A 12714-nucleotide genomic window follows, 5' to 3' on the forward strand; every position below is an offset into this window, starting at 1 on the left:
AACAATCAGCCTGCTGTCCTCGGAGAACAACTGCTACAGGTATGTATCATACCCTTTCTCCGAGGACAAGCAGGCTGCTTGTTCTCACGACTGGGGTATCCCTAGCTCTCAGGCTCACTCAAAACAAGAACCCAGGTCAATTGAACCTCGCAACGGCGAGGATACAACAGAAATTGACCTACGAAGAACAACTAACTGAGAGTGCAGCCTGACCAGAATAAATTCGGGTCCTGGAGGGTGGAGTTGGATTTACACCCCAAACAGATTCTGCAGCACCGACTGCCCGAACCGACTGTCGCGTCGGGTATCCTGCTGGAGGCAGTAATGTGATGTGAATGTGTGGACAGATGACCACGTCGCAGCCTTGCAAATCTCTTCAATAGTGGCTGACTTCAAGTGGGCCACTGACGCTGCCATGGCTCTGACACTATGAGCCGTGACATGACCCTCAAGAGCCAGCCCAGCCTGGGCGTAAGTGAAGGAAATGCAATCTGCTAGCCAATTGGAGATGGTGCGTTTCCCGACAGCGACCCCTAGCCTGTTAGGGTCGAAAGAAACAAACAATTGGGCGGACTGTCTGTGGGGCTGTGTCCGCTCCAAGTAGAAGGCCAATGCTCTCTTGCAGTCCAATGTGTGCAACTGACGTTCAGCAGGGCGGGTATGCGGCCTGGGGAAGAATGTTGGCAAGACAATTGACTGGTTAAGATGGAACTCCGACACCACCTTCGGCAGGAACTTTGGGTGGGTGCGGAGCACTACTCTGTTGTGATGAAATTTGGTATATGGAGCATGAGCTACTAGGGCTTGAAGCTCACTGACCCTACGAGCTGAAGTAACTGCCACCAAGAAAATGACCTTCCAGGTCAAGTACTTCAGATGGCAGGTATTCAGTGGCTCAAAAGGAGGTTTCATCAGCTGGGTGAGGACGACGTTGAGATCCCATGACACAACAGGAGGCTTGATAGGGGGCTTTGACAAAAGCAAGCCTCTCATGAATCGAACGACTAAAGGCTCTCCAGAGATGGCTTTTCCTTCCACACGATAATGGTAAGCACTAATCGCACTAAGGTGATTCCTTACTGAGTTGGTCTTGAGGCCAGACTCTGATAAGTGCAGAAGGTATTCAAGCAGGTTCTGTGCAGGGCAAGAACGAGGTTCTAGGGCCATGCTCTCACACCACACGACAAACCTCCTCCACTTGAAAAAGTAACTCTTTTTAGTGGAATCCTTCCTAGAGGCAAGCAAGACCCGGGAGACACCCTCAGACAGACCCAACGCAGCGAAGTCTACGCCCTCAACATCCAGGCCGTGAGAGCCAGGGATTGAAGGTTGGGGTGCAGCAACGCTCCGTCGTTCTGCGAAATGAGAGTCGGAAAACACTCCAATCTCCACGGTTCTTCGGAGGACAACTCCAGAAGAAGAGGGAACCAGATCTGACGGGGCCAAAAGGGCGCGATCAGAATCATGGTGCCGCGGTCTTGCTTGAGCTTCAGTAAGGTCTTCCCCACCAAAGGTATGGGAGGATAAGCATACAGGAGGCCGGTCCCCCAATGGAGGAGAAAGGCATCCGACGCTAGCCTGCCGTGTGCCTGAAGTCTGGAACAGAACAGAGGCAGCTTGTGGTTGGTCTGAGAGGCGAAAAGGTCCACCGAGGGGGTGCCCCACGCTCGGAAGATCTTGCGTACCACTCTGGCATGGAGCGACCACTCGTGCGGTTGCATGACTCTGCTCAGTCTGTCGGCCAGACTGTTGTTTACGCCTGCCAGGTACGTGGCTTGGAGGAGCATGCCGAACCGACACGCCCAACGCCACATCCCGACGGCCTCCTGGCACAGGGGGCGAGATCCGGTGCCCCCCTGCTTGTTGACGTAATACATTGCAACCTGATTGTCTGTCCGAATTTGGATAATTTGACAGGACAGCCGATCTCTGAAAGCCTTCAGTGCGTTCCAGATCGCCCGGAGCTCCAGGAGGTTGATCTGCAGATCCTTTTCCTGGAGGGACCACAGACCCTGAGTGTGGAGCCCATCGACATGGGCTCCCCACCCCAGGCGAGATGCATCCGTCGTCAGCACTTTCGTGGGCTGCGGAATTTGGAATGGGCGTCCCAGGATCAAATTGGTCCGGATGGTCCACCAGAGCAGTGAAGTGCGGCAACTGGTGGAGAGGCGGATGACATCTTCTAGATTCCCGGCGGCCTGGAACCACTGGGAAGCTAGGGTCCATTGAGCAGATCTCATGTGAAGACGAGCCATGGGAGTCACATGAACTGTGGAGGCCATATGACCCAGAAGTCTCAACATCTGCCGAGCTGTGATCTGCTGAGACGCTCTGGTCTGCGAAGCCAGGGTCAAGAGATTGGTGGCCCTCGCTTCGGGAAGGTAGGCCTGAGCTGTCTGGGAATTCAGCAGCGCTCCTATGAATTCCAGAGACTGAGTTGGCTGGAGATGGGACTTTGGGTAATTTATCACAAACCCCAGCAGCTCCAGAAGTTGGATAGTGCACTGCATGGACCGGAGGGCTCCTGCCTCCGAGGTGTTCTTGACCAGCCAATCGTCGAGATATGGGAACACGTGCACTCCCAGCTTGCGTAGATAGGCCGCTACCACCACGAGGCACTTGGTAAACACTCGTGGGGCAGAGGCGAGCCCAAAGGGCAGCACACAATACTGAAAGTGCCGTGCGCCCAGTCGGAATCTGAGATACTGCCTGTGAGCTGGCAGTATCGGGATGTGAGTGTATGCGTCCTTTAAATCCAGGGAACATAGCCAATCGTTTTTCTGAATCATTGGCAGAAGGGTGCCCAAGGAAAGCATCCTGAACTTTTCTTTGACCAGGAATTTGTTCAGGCCTCTCAGGTCTAGGATGGGACGCATCCCCCCTGTTTTCTTTTCCACAAGGAAGTACCTGGAATAGAATCCCTGCCCTTCCTGCCCGGGTGGTACGGGCTCGACCGCATTGGCGCTGAGAAGGGCGGAGAGTTCCTCTGCAAGTACCTGCTTGTGATGGGAGCTGAAAGACTGAGCTCCCGGAGGACAATTTGGAGGCAGGGATGCCAAATTCAGGGCGTATCCGCACCGCACTATATGGAGAACCCACTGGTCGGAGGTTATGAGAGGCCACCTTTGGTGAAAAAATTTTAACCTCCCTCCGACCGGCAGATCGTCCGGTACGGACACTTGTAGGGCGGCTATGTTCCCGTGGATCCAGTCAAAAGCCCGTCCCCGGCTTTTGCTGTGGAGGCGCAGGGGGCTGCTTAGGCGCACGCTGTTGACGAGAACGAGCGCGCTGGGGCTGTCCCTGTGCCTGACGAGGCCTTCGGGCCGGCTGGTTGTACCTACGCTTTGCAAAAGAATAGGGTGCAGCCTGCCGTGCCCGGGAAAAACGCCCACCCGTGGGGGCGGGTGCTGAAGGCGCCCGGTGGGAGAGCTTGTCGAGAGCGGTTTCCCGCTGATGCAGTTGGTCCACCATCTGCTCGACCTTCTCACCGAAAATGTTATCCCCCCGGCAAGGGACGTCAGCCAGTCTCTGCTGGGTGCGGTTGTCCAGGTCAGAGGCACGCAGCCATGAGAGCCTGCGCATCACTATACCTTGGGCCGCAGCACGAGATGCCACGTCACAGGTGTCAAAAATCCCCCTGGACAGGAACTTTCTGCACGCCTTCAGCTGCCTGACCACCTCCTGATAAGGCCTGGACTGCTCCGGCGGGAGCTTATCGACCAGGTCCGCCAGCTGTTGCACATAGGTCCGCATGTGGATGCTCATATAGAGCAGGTAAGATTGGATGCGGGTCACGAGCATGGAGGATTGGTAGGCCTTCCTCCCAAATGAGTCCAGAGTGCGAGACTCCCGCCCCGGGGGCGCCGAGGCGGTATCCCTCGAACTCCGTGCCCTCTTGAGAGCAGAATCCACGACCGCTGAGTCATGGGGCAACTGGGGCCGCATGAGCTCTGGGTCAGAGTGGATCCTGTACTGGGACTCTGCTTTCTTGGGAATGGTGGGATTAGTTAGTGGTCGCACCCAGTTCCGGAGCAGCGTCTCCTTCAGGACATTGTGCAGCGGTACCGTGGAGGACTCTCTAGGTGGTGATGGATAGTCGAGGACCTCGAGCATCTCGGCCCTCGGCTCTTCCACAGAGACCACGGGAAAGGGAATGCTTATAGACATATCCCGCACAAAGGAGGCAAAGGAGAGACTCTCAGGAGGTGAGAGCTTCCTCTCCGGTGACGGCGTGGGGTCCGAGGGAAGGCCTGTAGACTCCTCGGAGGAGAAATATCTCGGGTCCTCCTCTTCCCCCCCACGAGTCCTCGTCCTCGGTATCGGACATTAGCTCATGTAGCTGAGTCCGGTACCGGGCCCGGCTCGACGTCGAGGCACCAAGGTCTCGGTGTCGTCGAGCGGTGGACTCCCGCGCCGGCGGGGACGGAGCTCCCTCCATCGACGTCGACGGGGACTCCACCTGCGTGGCTGTCGAGACCGGCACCGCAAGCGGCGGCGGTGTCGACTGCCCCGGCGCCGGGCTAGAGCTCGCCGGCGCCACAGACATCGGCGCCGAGGGCGCAAGCACCCCCGGCGCCGGCACAGCCTGGCGCATCAGCCCTTCCAGGATCCCCGGAAGGATGGCTCTGAGGCACTCGTCCAGGCCCGCTGCCGGGAAAGGCGGTGGGGCCGGTAAGGGTGTCGGTGCCGGAAGCTGCTGGGGGCCAGGAGATGGCACCGAGGTGCCGGAACCCCGACGCGTCGGTACCTCGACCACCGACGGAGATCTCTCCTCTCTGCGATGACGCTTCGGCGTCGACTCCTCTGCAGGGTGCACCGAGGGCTCCCGGTGACGGCGCTTCTTGTCTTTTTTCCGGTGCACGTCACCGGTGCCGGAGGGCATGGAGGAGGAGGAGGTCGATCCCCCTCGGTCTCGGGGGTACCGGGTCCGACAGGGTTCGGTCCCGTGGCTCACGAGTTGAGGGAGTGACCGGGGCCGACTGCCCACGCGGTCTCTCTACCCCACTCTCGCCGGCGGACCGGCGGGCCGACGGGACCTGTTCTCCTGGGGTCGCTGCCATCGGTGCCGATGTCTCGGGCATCGATACCGGTACCGAAGAACCGGTCTTCGATACCGATGCCGTCGAGGTCGACGTCGAGGGGCCGGCGCAAGTTCCAAAAAGACGGTCCCGCAGAACTTGCCTCGCAACCTGAGTCCGTTTCCGGAGACCGAGACACAAAACGCACGACTTGAGATTGTGCTCCGGCCCGAGGCACTGGAGGCACCAAGCGTGGGTGTCGGTCTGCGAGATCGGCCGGCCGCAGCGACCACACTTTTTAAATCCACTCGGGACCTTCGAGGACATCGACGGAAAAATCGCGTCGGCGAAGTCAAAGTCGGCAATGGTGGCTAAAATCACACCACGAAAATTGTAACCGACCGAGCGGCCACTAGGCCGCAACGAGGCGTCCCCGCTAGAAAGCGAGGGAAAAGAAGGAGCGCGTGCTCCACACGCGCAAAATTCTTTTTTTTTTTTTTTTTTTTAATAAAAGAGAAGAAGAAAAAGAAGAGGCCGAACAGGCCAAAAGCGACGATCCGCGTAAACGCGGTCGAAAAAATCCGGCGGCTGAAACGAGAGAGAGGGGAAAACACAACTCTCTCAGTCGCGGAAAAAAAGTAACTGGCGGGAGCGGTCGCGCACGGGCGGGAAGACGGCCGCGCATGCGCGGTGGGCGTGCCCTGCGTGCTGACCGTCCCGCGAAGCTTATTTCCGGTTGGTGGGGGCTGCCGCGGACGTCACCCCAGTCGTGAGAACAATCAGCCTGCTTGTCCTCGGAGAAATTGGCAATACAAGACAAAGACATCCAACAGACTGCTGAAGTGTTCAACGATTTTTAATTATTGAAATAAATGAGTGAAACAATACCTTGTTGTTATTATATTCTAACCATGCTTTTTCATTATTTAAGCTAAGTAACTGGAGAAAGAGGGGACTGAGGCTGAGACAGATTCATTTGTATTTGGTTGCTGTGTGAGAACAGACTATTATTGTGGTGATGGAGCAGTCTCTGAAGCTTGTAAAATTGCTGAGCTGTCTTGGTCAAAGCACTTGAGGAGTTGTATTAACATTTGAGCAGGAACAAAAGAGACAAATTGCCCTGCAGGGCTAAGGAATAGCATGTTTATATTGTTATCCTGACTGGATTCTTCCATGTGAGAGGTGGATTCTCTTCTGAAAGAGGGGAAATTGTGTGTTTTAGGGAAGCTTTAGAGGCTAACTTCACAGCAGCGTTACTGAAAGCAGAGTCACTGTGGGGTTGTTTACTTACAGCTGGCTGAGCAGGCTTTGAAGAACAGTGCTTCTTTTTTCCCTTCTGTTTAAACTGCACTGTGTTTTCTCTTGTTCACCAAATCACTGAAACCCCATGATTGTGCCAGGCAGAAATCGAGCAGGATCAGAGGAGGTGGGGTGGGGGGGGGGGGGGGGTAGAGCAATGGTCTTGATTCTGCGGGCCTTACGTTACAGAGGCCTCCTGCCTCTAAGAGAACGATTGTGGCTTGCTAAGTGGCAGTAATATTTGTTTTAAACTTTACTGTAGTTTCCTGTTCTTAGGGTTGAGAGGAAGAGTGAGGGCCTGAAGAGGAAGCAATCAGCAGAGGAAAAAAAACAGCAACCTAAAGTGATGATAACTACTTGACAGGGAGGGCCGTGAACAAAAAGGGACTGAAGGGGCACCGAGGTACTTCTCTCTTCAACCCTCCAGCCGCCCATAACTGGAAAATTCTTACCTTTTCTCAAGGTTACAGATGAGGATGGGCGATTATTGGAGGAAAAAAAATTGGATGCTAAACTCCTTGAGGTCTTGTACCCATTATCTTCAATTCAGAAAGTATCTAAAAACATTTTTATTCTGTATGACAGGTTTATCTAATGGTTAGCTTATGGTTTGCTAAGACAGGTTTATTTAATGTTTAATATATGCTATTAGACTATTCTAATTATTTGTAGCTCTTGGACTGATTGGTCCAGCTCTTGATTACTGTAATCCATCCTTGAACTGAAAGGTATAGGCGGAATACAAGAACTGGTATAACATAACATAACATAACATGACAATTCAGTTCTTAAGGGCCAGATTGCATCCCTTTAAAATAATGCAATGCATTTGCTTTACTTCTATCATCCATCTAACATACAACATCAACAGAATAAGGCAAAAGGTATCCTACCTTCCTCTGCAGACCATGTGCAAGAGTCTTGGTTTCAACTACTGCATCCCCTTCCAGTTTGACCAATTGCTCAGCGCGTGCAAGCGCTGCCTCCAAACGCATGTCAAAGCCAACATCTGCTGCCACCCACTCCAGCTTCATCTTGTCAGACAGCTGCTCCAAGAACTTGAGGTACTGTGGCAGGACACATCGAAGAAGAGAGAGAGAAACTGAGAGCTTAGTTCTATATGATGGCAGGGAGGAGTTTAGGGGCTGGTAATTTATTTTCCAATTTAGCTTGTACTAGAAAGCAGCCACCATCCAACCAGCACCAGCTTGGTGGCAAACAACATGTAAATATCTCTTTTAACCATTGCATTACTGCTGGAAAGTGAACATTTTCCTGCACTGCAGAGTTCCAGTAGCTGTATAAGTCCTGGAGAAAGCTGGATGCTCCGATGGGCAGTGGTACCTGTTATTGAATTGGTATAAGAATTATCCAAAGATGTGATACCTGAGCACTCAGGACTATGCAGATCACCTCTTCAGCCTTAAAGGAATTCATACTTGCTGCATAACTTTTATTGGGATTGACCTCTCTTTCCAGAAGGGCTTCTCTCCTCACAGGTCTGCAGTGAACTCTGGGTTACATTTACTAAAACGTGTTACTGTATTCGCATGCGTATCAATGCCATTAACTACACCTCATTAGTAAATACAGTCTTCTGTATAAAATGGGACCTATGGTAAATGCAAGTATTAGGGAAAGGGAATGGGACTTAATATACTGACTTTCTGTGGTTTTTGCAACTATGTTCAAAGCAGTTTACATGGTATATACAGGTACTTATTTGAACCTGGGGCAATGGAAGGTTAAGTGACTTGCCCAGAGTCACCAGGAGCTGCAGTGGGAATCAAACCAAGTTCTCCAAGATCAAGGTCTGCTGCACTAACCACTAGACTACTCCTCCTCTCTCATTAGTTCTAATGAGGTAATGCTAATGAGGTAGTGCCTTTTAGAAAATCTAGTCCTCCATTTGAGATCAAAGCATTATGGAATCTGAGATTGATTCTTGTATTTGCAAGGAAGGTGGCCCAAGGCGGAGGACTGTCCCTATTCGCTGGACTGAGCTGGGAGGGGTCATTGTGAATGAAGGCTCGTGTCTCCTAATTCCATAGCTGGGTGCCCGCATTTATGCGCCCCTTGCTAGCGTAAATTTACAGAACACTAGCACTGGGTATCTTGACAACTCTGGGCTATTTTTCTGAGTTTACCACAATGAAATTTTTGCAGTTATGTTTCTGGAGTCACTTACAACGTGTTGAATTTTCGCAATGACCACATAGAAAGGCTCATCACCAGACCCATTTTTGGTCCTTTGTCCCATTCTGGTGAGAAACAATTGGGTGCCACCTCCAGGAATTAAGTACTTCAGAAGAACTTTCCAAATGTGTAACAAGGGGGAGGGAGAGATCAGTGGGAGAAGAATGGCAGAAGAAAGAGACAGCAGATGGAAGAAGAGAGTTGAAGAGGATTGTACTACGATCTTGGGTCTTCCATCTAACCTGGCATATTTTACTTGTGGAGTACACTTTGCTAAATGTCTCAATAACAGACAAATTATATAGTTTCACACGTTTTGGTGGGATCTTTCTTAAACTTTTCTGTCATATCACATAAGCAGGGGCATAGCCAGAAAACAGATTTTGGGTGGGCCTAGACAAGAAGTGGGTGGGCACCAAGTGTTCTCCCCCCCCCTCCCCCACCAACTTAAAAAAAAATAGTCTCAGCTGGCAGGACAACACTGTTCTCTACCTTGGCAGCCTGCAGCAGGCATGCACTGAAAACGAAGCATGTGCAGGTGCCAGTATCAGCAGCTTAGGAAGCTCAGACTTCTGAAGTGGAAAGCAATGTTTTCAGCACCATCAGGAGGAGGTCTTCAGCTGGCAGAGCTTGGGATCCCCACCAGCTACCACTAAATGTGTGCACCTGTTGGGTGGGCCAGAGCCCTAAGTGGGCGGGCCCCAGCCCACCCAGGCCCACCTGTGGCTACGCCACTGCACATAAGTATTGTGAATTATTGTTAATAATCTCAGTTTCTTTCAGACCTATATGTAATGTTTGCTGTAGTAGAACACCTATTCTACTGCATAGGCTAAATTTGCCATGTCTTTAAAATTTCATAGCATCTTCTTTGCAATTAACTTAAGCATCATATCTATGTTATCTGTGTGTTCTAATATCTGCTTATTAGGTGTTTTATTGTTGGTATTATGCTGACATCATATTATATCTATGTTATTTGAATGTTCTTCTAAACTGTCTATTATGGTATCATTTGTATTTGAGGTCAAAATGCAAAACAAACCCCGACCTTATTCACTCAATTAGAACCCAACGTTGGATTTTTCATTTTAGAGCCTATGAGTTTTTTGGGTTGAATACGGTGCTACGATGGGCAGTGTTTCTTTGAAGTACCAGGTTAGCATATGACGTCACCAGATTGTTATTGGCTCTGTTCCTGACGGCGTCTTTTTGAGGAACTGGCGCCATTTTTTCGTACTTAGAACATTCACTGTCAGACAACACTTTTTAAGTATGCTCTTCAGTTAGACAAGAGCTTGAAATTTTCTATTTACAGTTCACGCATTGATTCAGTGTTTGTTTGCAGGTATTGGTGCAGTGCAGTCTCCAGAAGAATCCATAGCAAAACAGGGCCTAGTCAGGACCTGCACTGCTTGTTCCTGTGTCTGTGGAATCTGACAAGCACCGAGTGAAACTGCTTCTCACTTCAGAAGTGAACTACACACAAGATAAGTTTTGTGATTTGTAGAAATATCCTAGTTATATTCTTTGTACACATTTTTTTTCACTGCAGGGAGGTTTTTGACCTATGATTATTATTTTTACTGTGAGAACAAGTGAACACTGATGAATTAGTTCATGAACTTTATTGTGTAACTGCCACAGTTTGTATGAGATCTTTTCCTCCTAAATAGAATTTTTCAAGTATTTTTTGTATTCGCTATATTGGTTGATCATTTGTATATGAACAACATTTATTATATTTCTGTTATATAATGTTCTACAGTGCTGTTAAAAATGTGTATATTCCTGATACTATTTCATGTTATTCCTAATACTATGTTTCAATTTGGTGTTTCCAAGTTCACCTCATTTATTGTGTTTCTGTTTATATTTGGTTATTTTATTATTGTTATGCTGTTAATAAAATTGTAAGGTTTATGTTAAACTGCATCTGCTGTACACTGTCTTGGGTGAATCTCTTCATAAAGGTGATTAAGAAATCCCAATAAATAAATGGGCCAGTACTCAAAAGCACTTATCTAGATAAAAGTACTTGTTATCTGGATAAGTCCTGCAGGCTGGGATATTAAGAGGCACTATGGAGTAGATTCTATATGTGGTACCTAAAAAATTAGCGCTCAAATCAGTGCCAACTAATCATATTCTATAATCAGCACCTAACGTTAGACGCCGATTATAGAATACGCTCAGTTGATATTTCAGCGACTAATTCTATGCATATCCATTTACACCAAGGTAAACATGGTGTAAATCTCGGCATGTAGATTTAGGTACACTAGCCAGCTTATTTTCGAAACAGATCGCCGGCCATCTTCCGACATAAATCGGGAGATGGCTGGCGATCTCCTGAACCCGGCCAAATTGGTATAATCGAAAGCCGATTTTGGCCGGTGCCAATTGCTTTCCATTGCGGAGCCAGCGAAACTTCAAGGCAGGGTACAGAAGGTGGGATGGGGAGGGGCGGGGCTACGAGATAGCCAGCTTCGCCCTATAATGGAAAAAAGATGGCCGGCTCGAACGAGCAGTTCGCCAGCTGCACTTGGTCCATTTATTTTTAGGACCAAGTGGCAAAAAATACTCCAATTGACCAGATGACCACCAGAGGGAATCGGGGATGACCTCCCCAACTCTCCAAGTGGTCAACAACCCCCTCCCACCCAAAACAAATTAAAAAAAATTGTTGCCAACCTCTCACACCAGCCTGAAATGTCATACCCAGCTCCTGGACCTCCCTGGAGCACTTTTAGTGGGTGCAGTGCACTTCAGGCGGGTGGACCCAGGCCCATCCCCCCTACCTGTTACACTTGTGATGGTATATGTTGAGCCCTCCAAAAAACCCCCAAAACCCACATGTAGGTGCCCCCCTTCACCCCTTAGGGCTATGGTAGTTGTGTAGAATTGTGGGGAGGGGTATTTGGGGGGCTCAGCACACAAGGAAAGGGAGGTATGCACCTGGGAGCAATTTTTGAAGTCCACAGCAGTGCCCCCTAGGGTGCTCGGTTGGTGTCCTGGCATGTCAGGGGGGCCAGTGCACTACAAATGCTGGCTCCTCCCACGACCAAAAGGCTTGCATTTCACCGGGTTTGAGATGGCCGGGCCCGGTTTCCATTATGGCCAAAAACTGAACCCGGCCATTGTAAACCCGGCGATCTCAACATTCGACCTAAATGTTGAGATTTAGCCGGCGCCAACTGTATTATCGAAGGAAAAGATGGCCAGCCATCTTTTTCGGAAATACGGTTGGCTCCACCCATTTACAGAGCCGGCCCCGGAGATGGCCGGTGCCATTCGATTATGCCCCTCTAGGCCATTTTTTATAACTAGGTGCCTAAATTTTGGAATGTCCACAAAACGCCCATTTCTCTGCCCATAACCACAACATTTTTGCCTGCAAGCATTAGAAGTTCGGCACAGTTCATTACAGAATACAATTAGCGACTTTCTGCGCCTAAATTCTAATCAGTGCCAATTAGTGCTTGTTAAGTGCTATCAGTGCTCATTAGCTAGTTATGCTTGTTAAATTGCATGCATTGTTATAGAATCCGAGCTGATTTTGGCACCGATCTCTAGGCATGCTGTATAGAATCGGGGGCATGCGGGTAGTGCTTCTGCATATTCTTACAAATCGCCTCTGCACAATCTCCCTAATTCTATACAGTATGCCACTAGTTATGCCACTAGTACCAATTCAGCATGTAACTTTAGGTGCTAAAACAGAAATGGGGATAAATAGCAGTTATACACATAACTGCACTTAGGTGGTATTTTATAAGGTAACTTTAATAGGTAACTGCAAGAGGGGCATGCACATAGGGAGACATGCACAGGCCATGGGCGAGTCGCACACTTACACATGAAACTTATGGAATACTATGTTGCAAATGTAAGTGCCAACATTTAGGCGCTAGCATCTACACCTGCCTTTTGCATTACACAATAATGGTCTAAATGTTGGTGTGCAAATGCTGGCTTATGCTCTATTCTATAACCAAATTTGAGTGCCCAGATTCCATTATAGAATACTATCTCAGCGCACAGATTTTTGTTGTCTAACATTTAGTGCCTTTTATATAATTTTTCCCCATGTGGATAGTGCTGGGGCAGAGCGAAGGCGGAGCCAGGGCAGTCCTGGAACTTATCCAGCTAGTGGCACTATACAGCCTGCTATCCAAATAGAAAGTTGTCCAGATAAGTT

General features: G+C 49.7%; 1 protein-coding gene across 1 annotated transcript in view; it reads right to left on the reverse strand.

The window, feature by feature from the left end:
- CCDC170 (coiled-coil domain containing 170) overlaps positions 1-12714 on the reverse strand; it is a 164292-nt gene that overhangs the window by 19652 nt on the left and 131926 nt on the right. The window contains exon 10 of the mRNA XM_030198473.1: positions 7211-7384. Coding sequence (XP_030054333.1) covers positions 7211-7384 — 174 coding nt within the window. The remainder of the gene's footprint in view (positions 1-7210; positions 7385-12714) is intronic.

This window comes from Microcaecilia unicolor, chromosome 3 (genome assembly GCF_901765095.1).
Source record: "Microcaecilia unicolor chromosome 3, aMicUni1.1, whole genome shotgun sequence".
In the NCBI taxonomy this organism is placed as follows: Eukaryota; Metazoa; Chordata; class Amphibia; order Gymnophiona; family Siphonopidae; genus Microcaecilia; species Microcaecilia unicolor.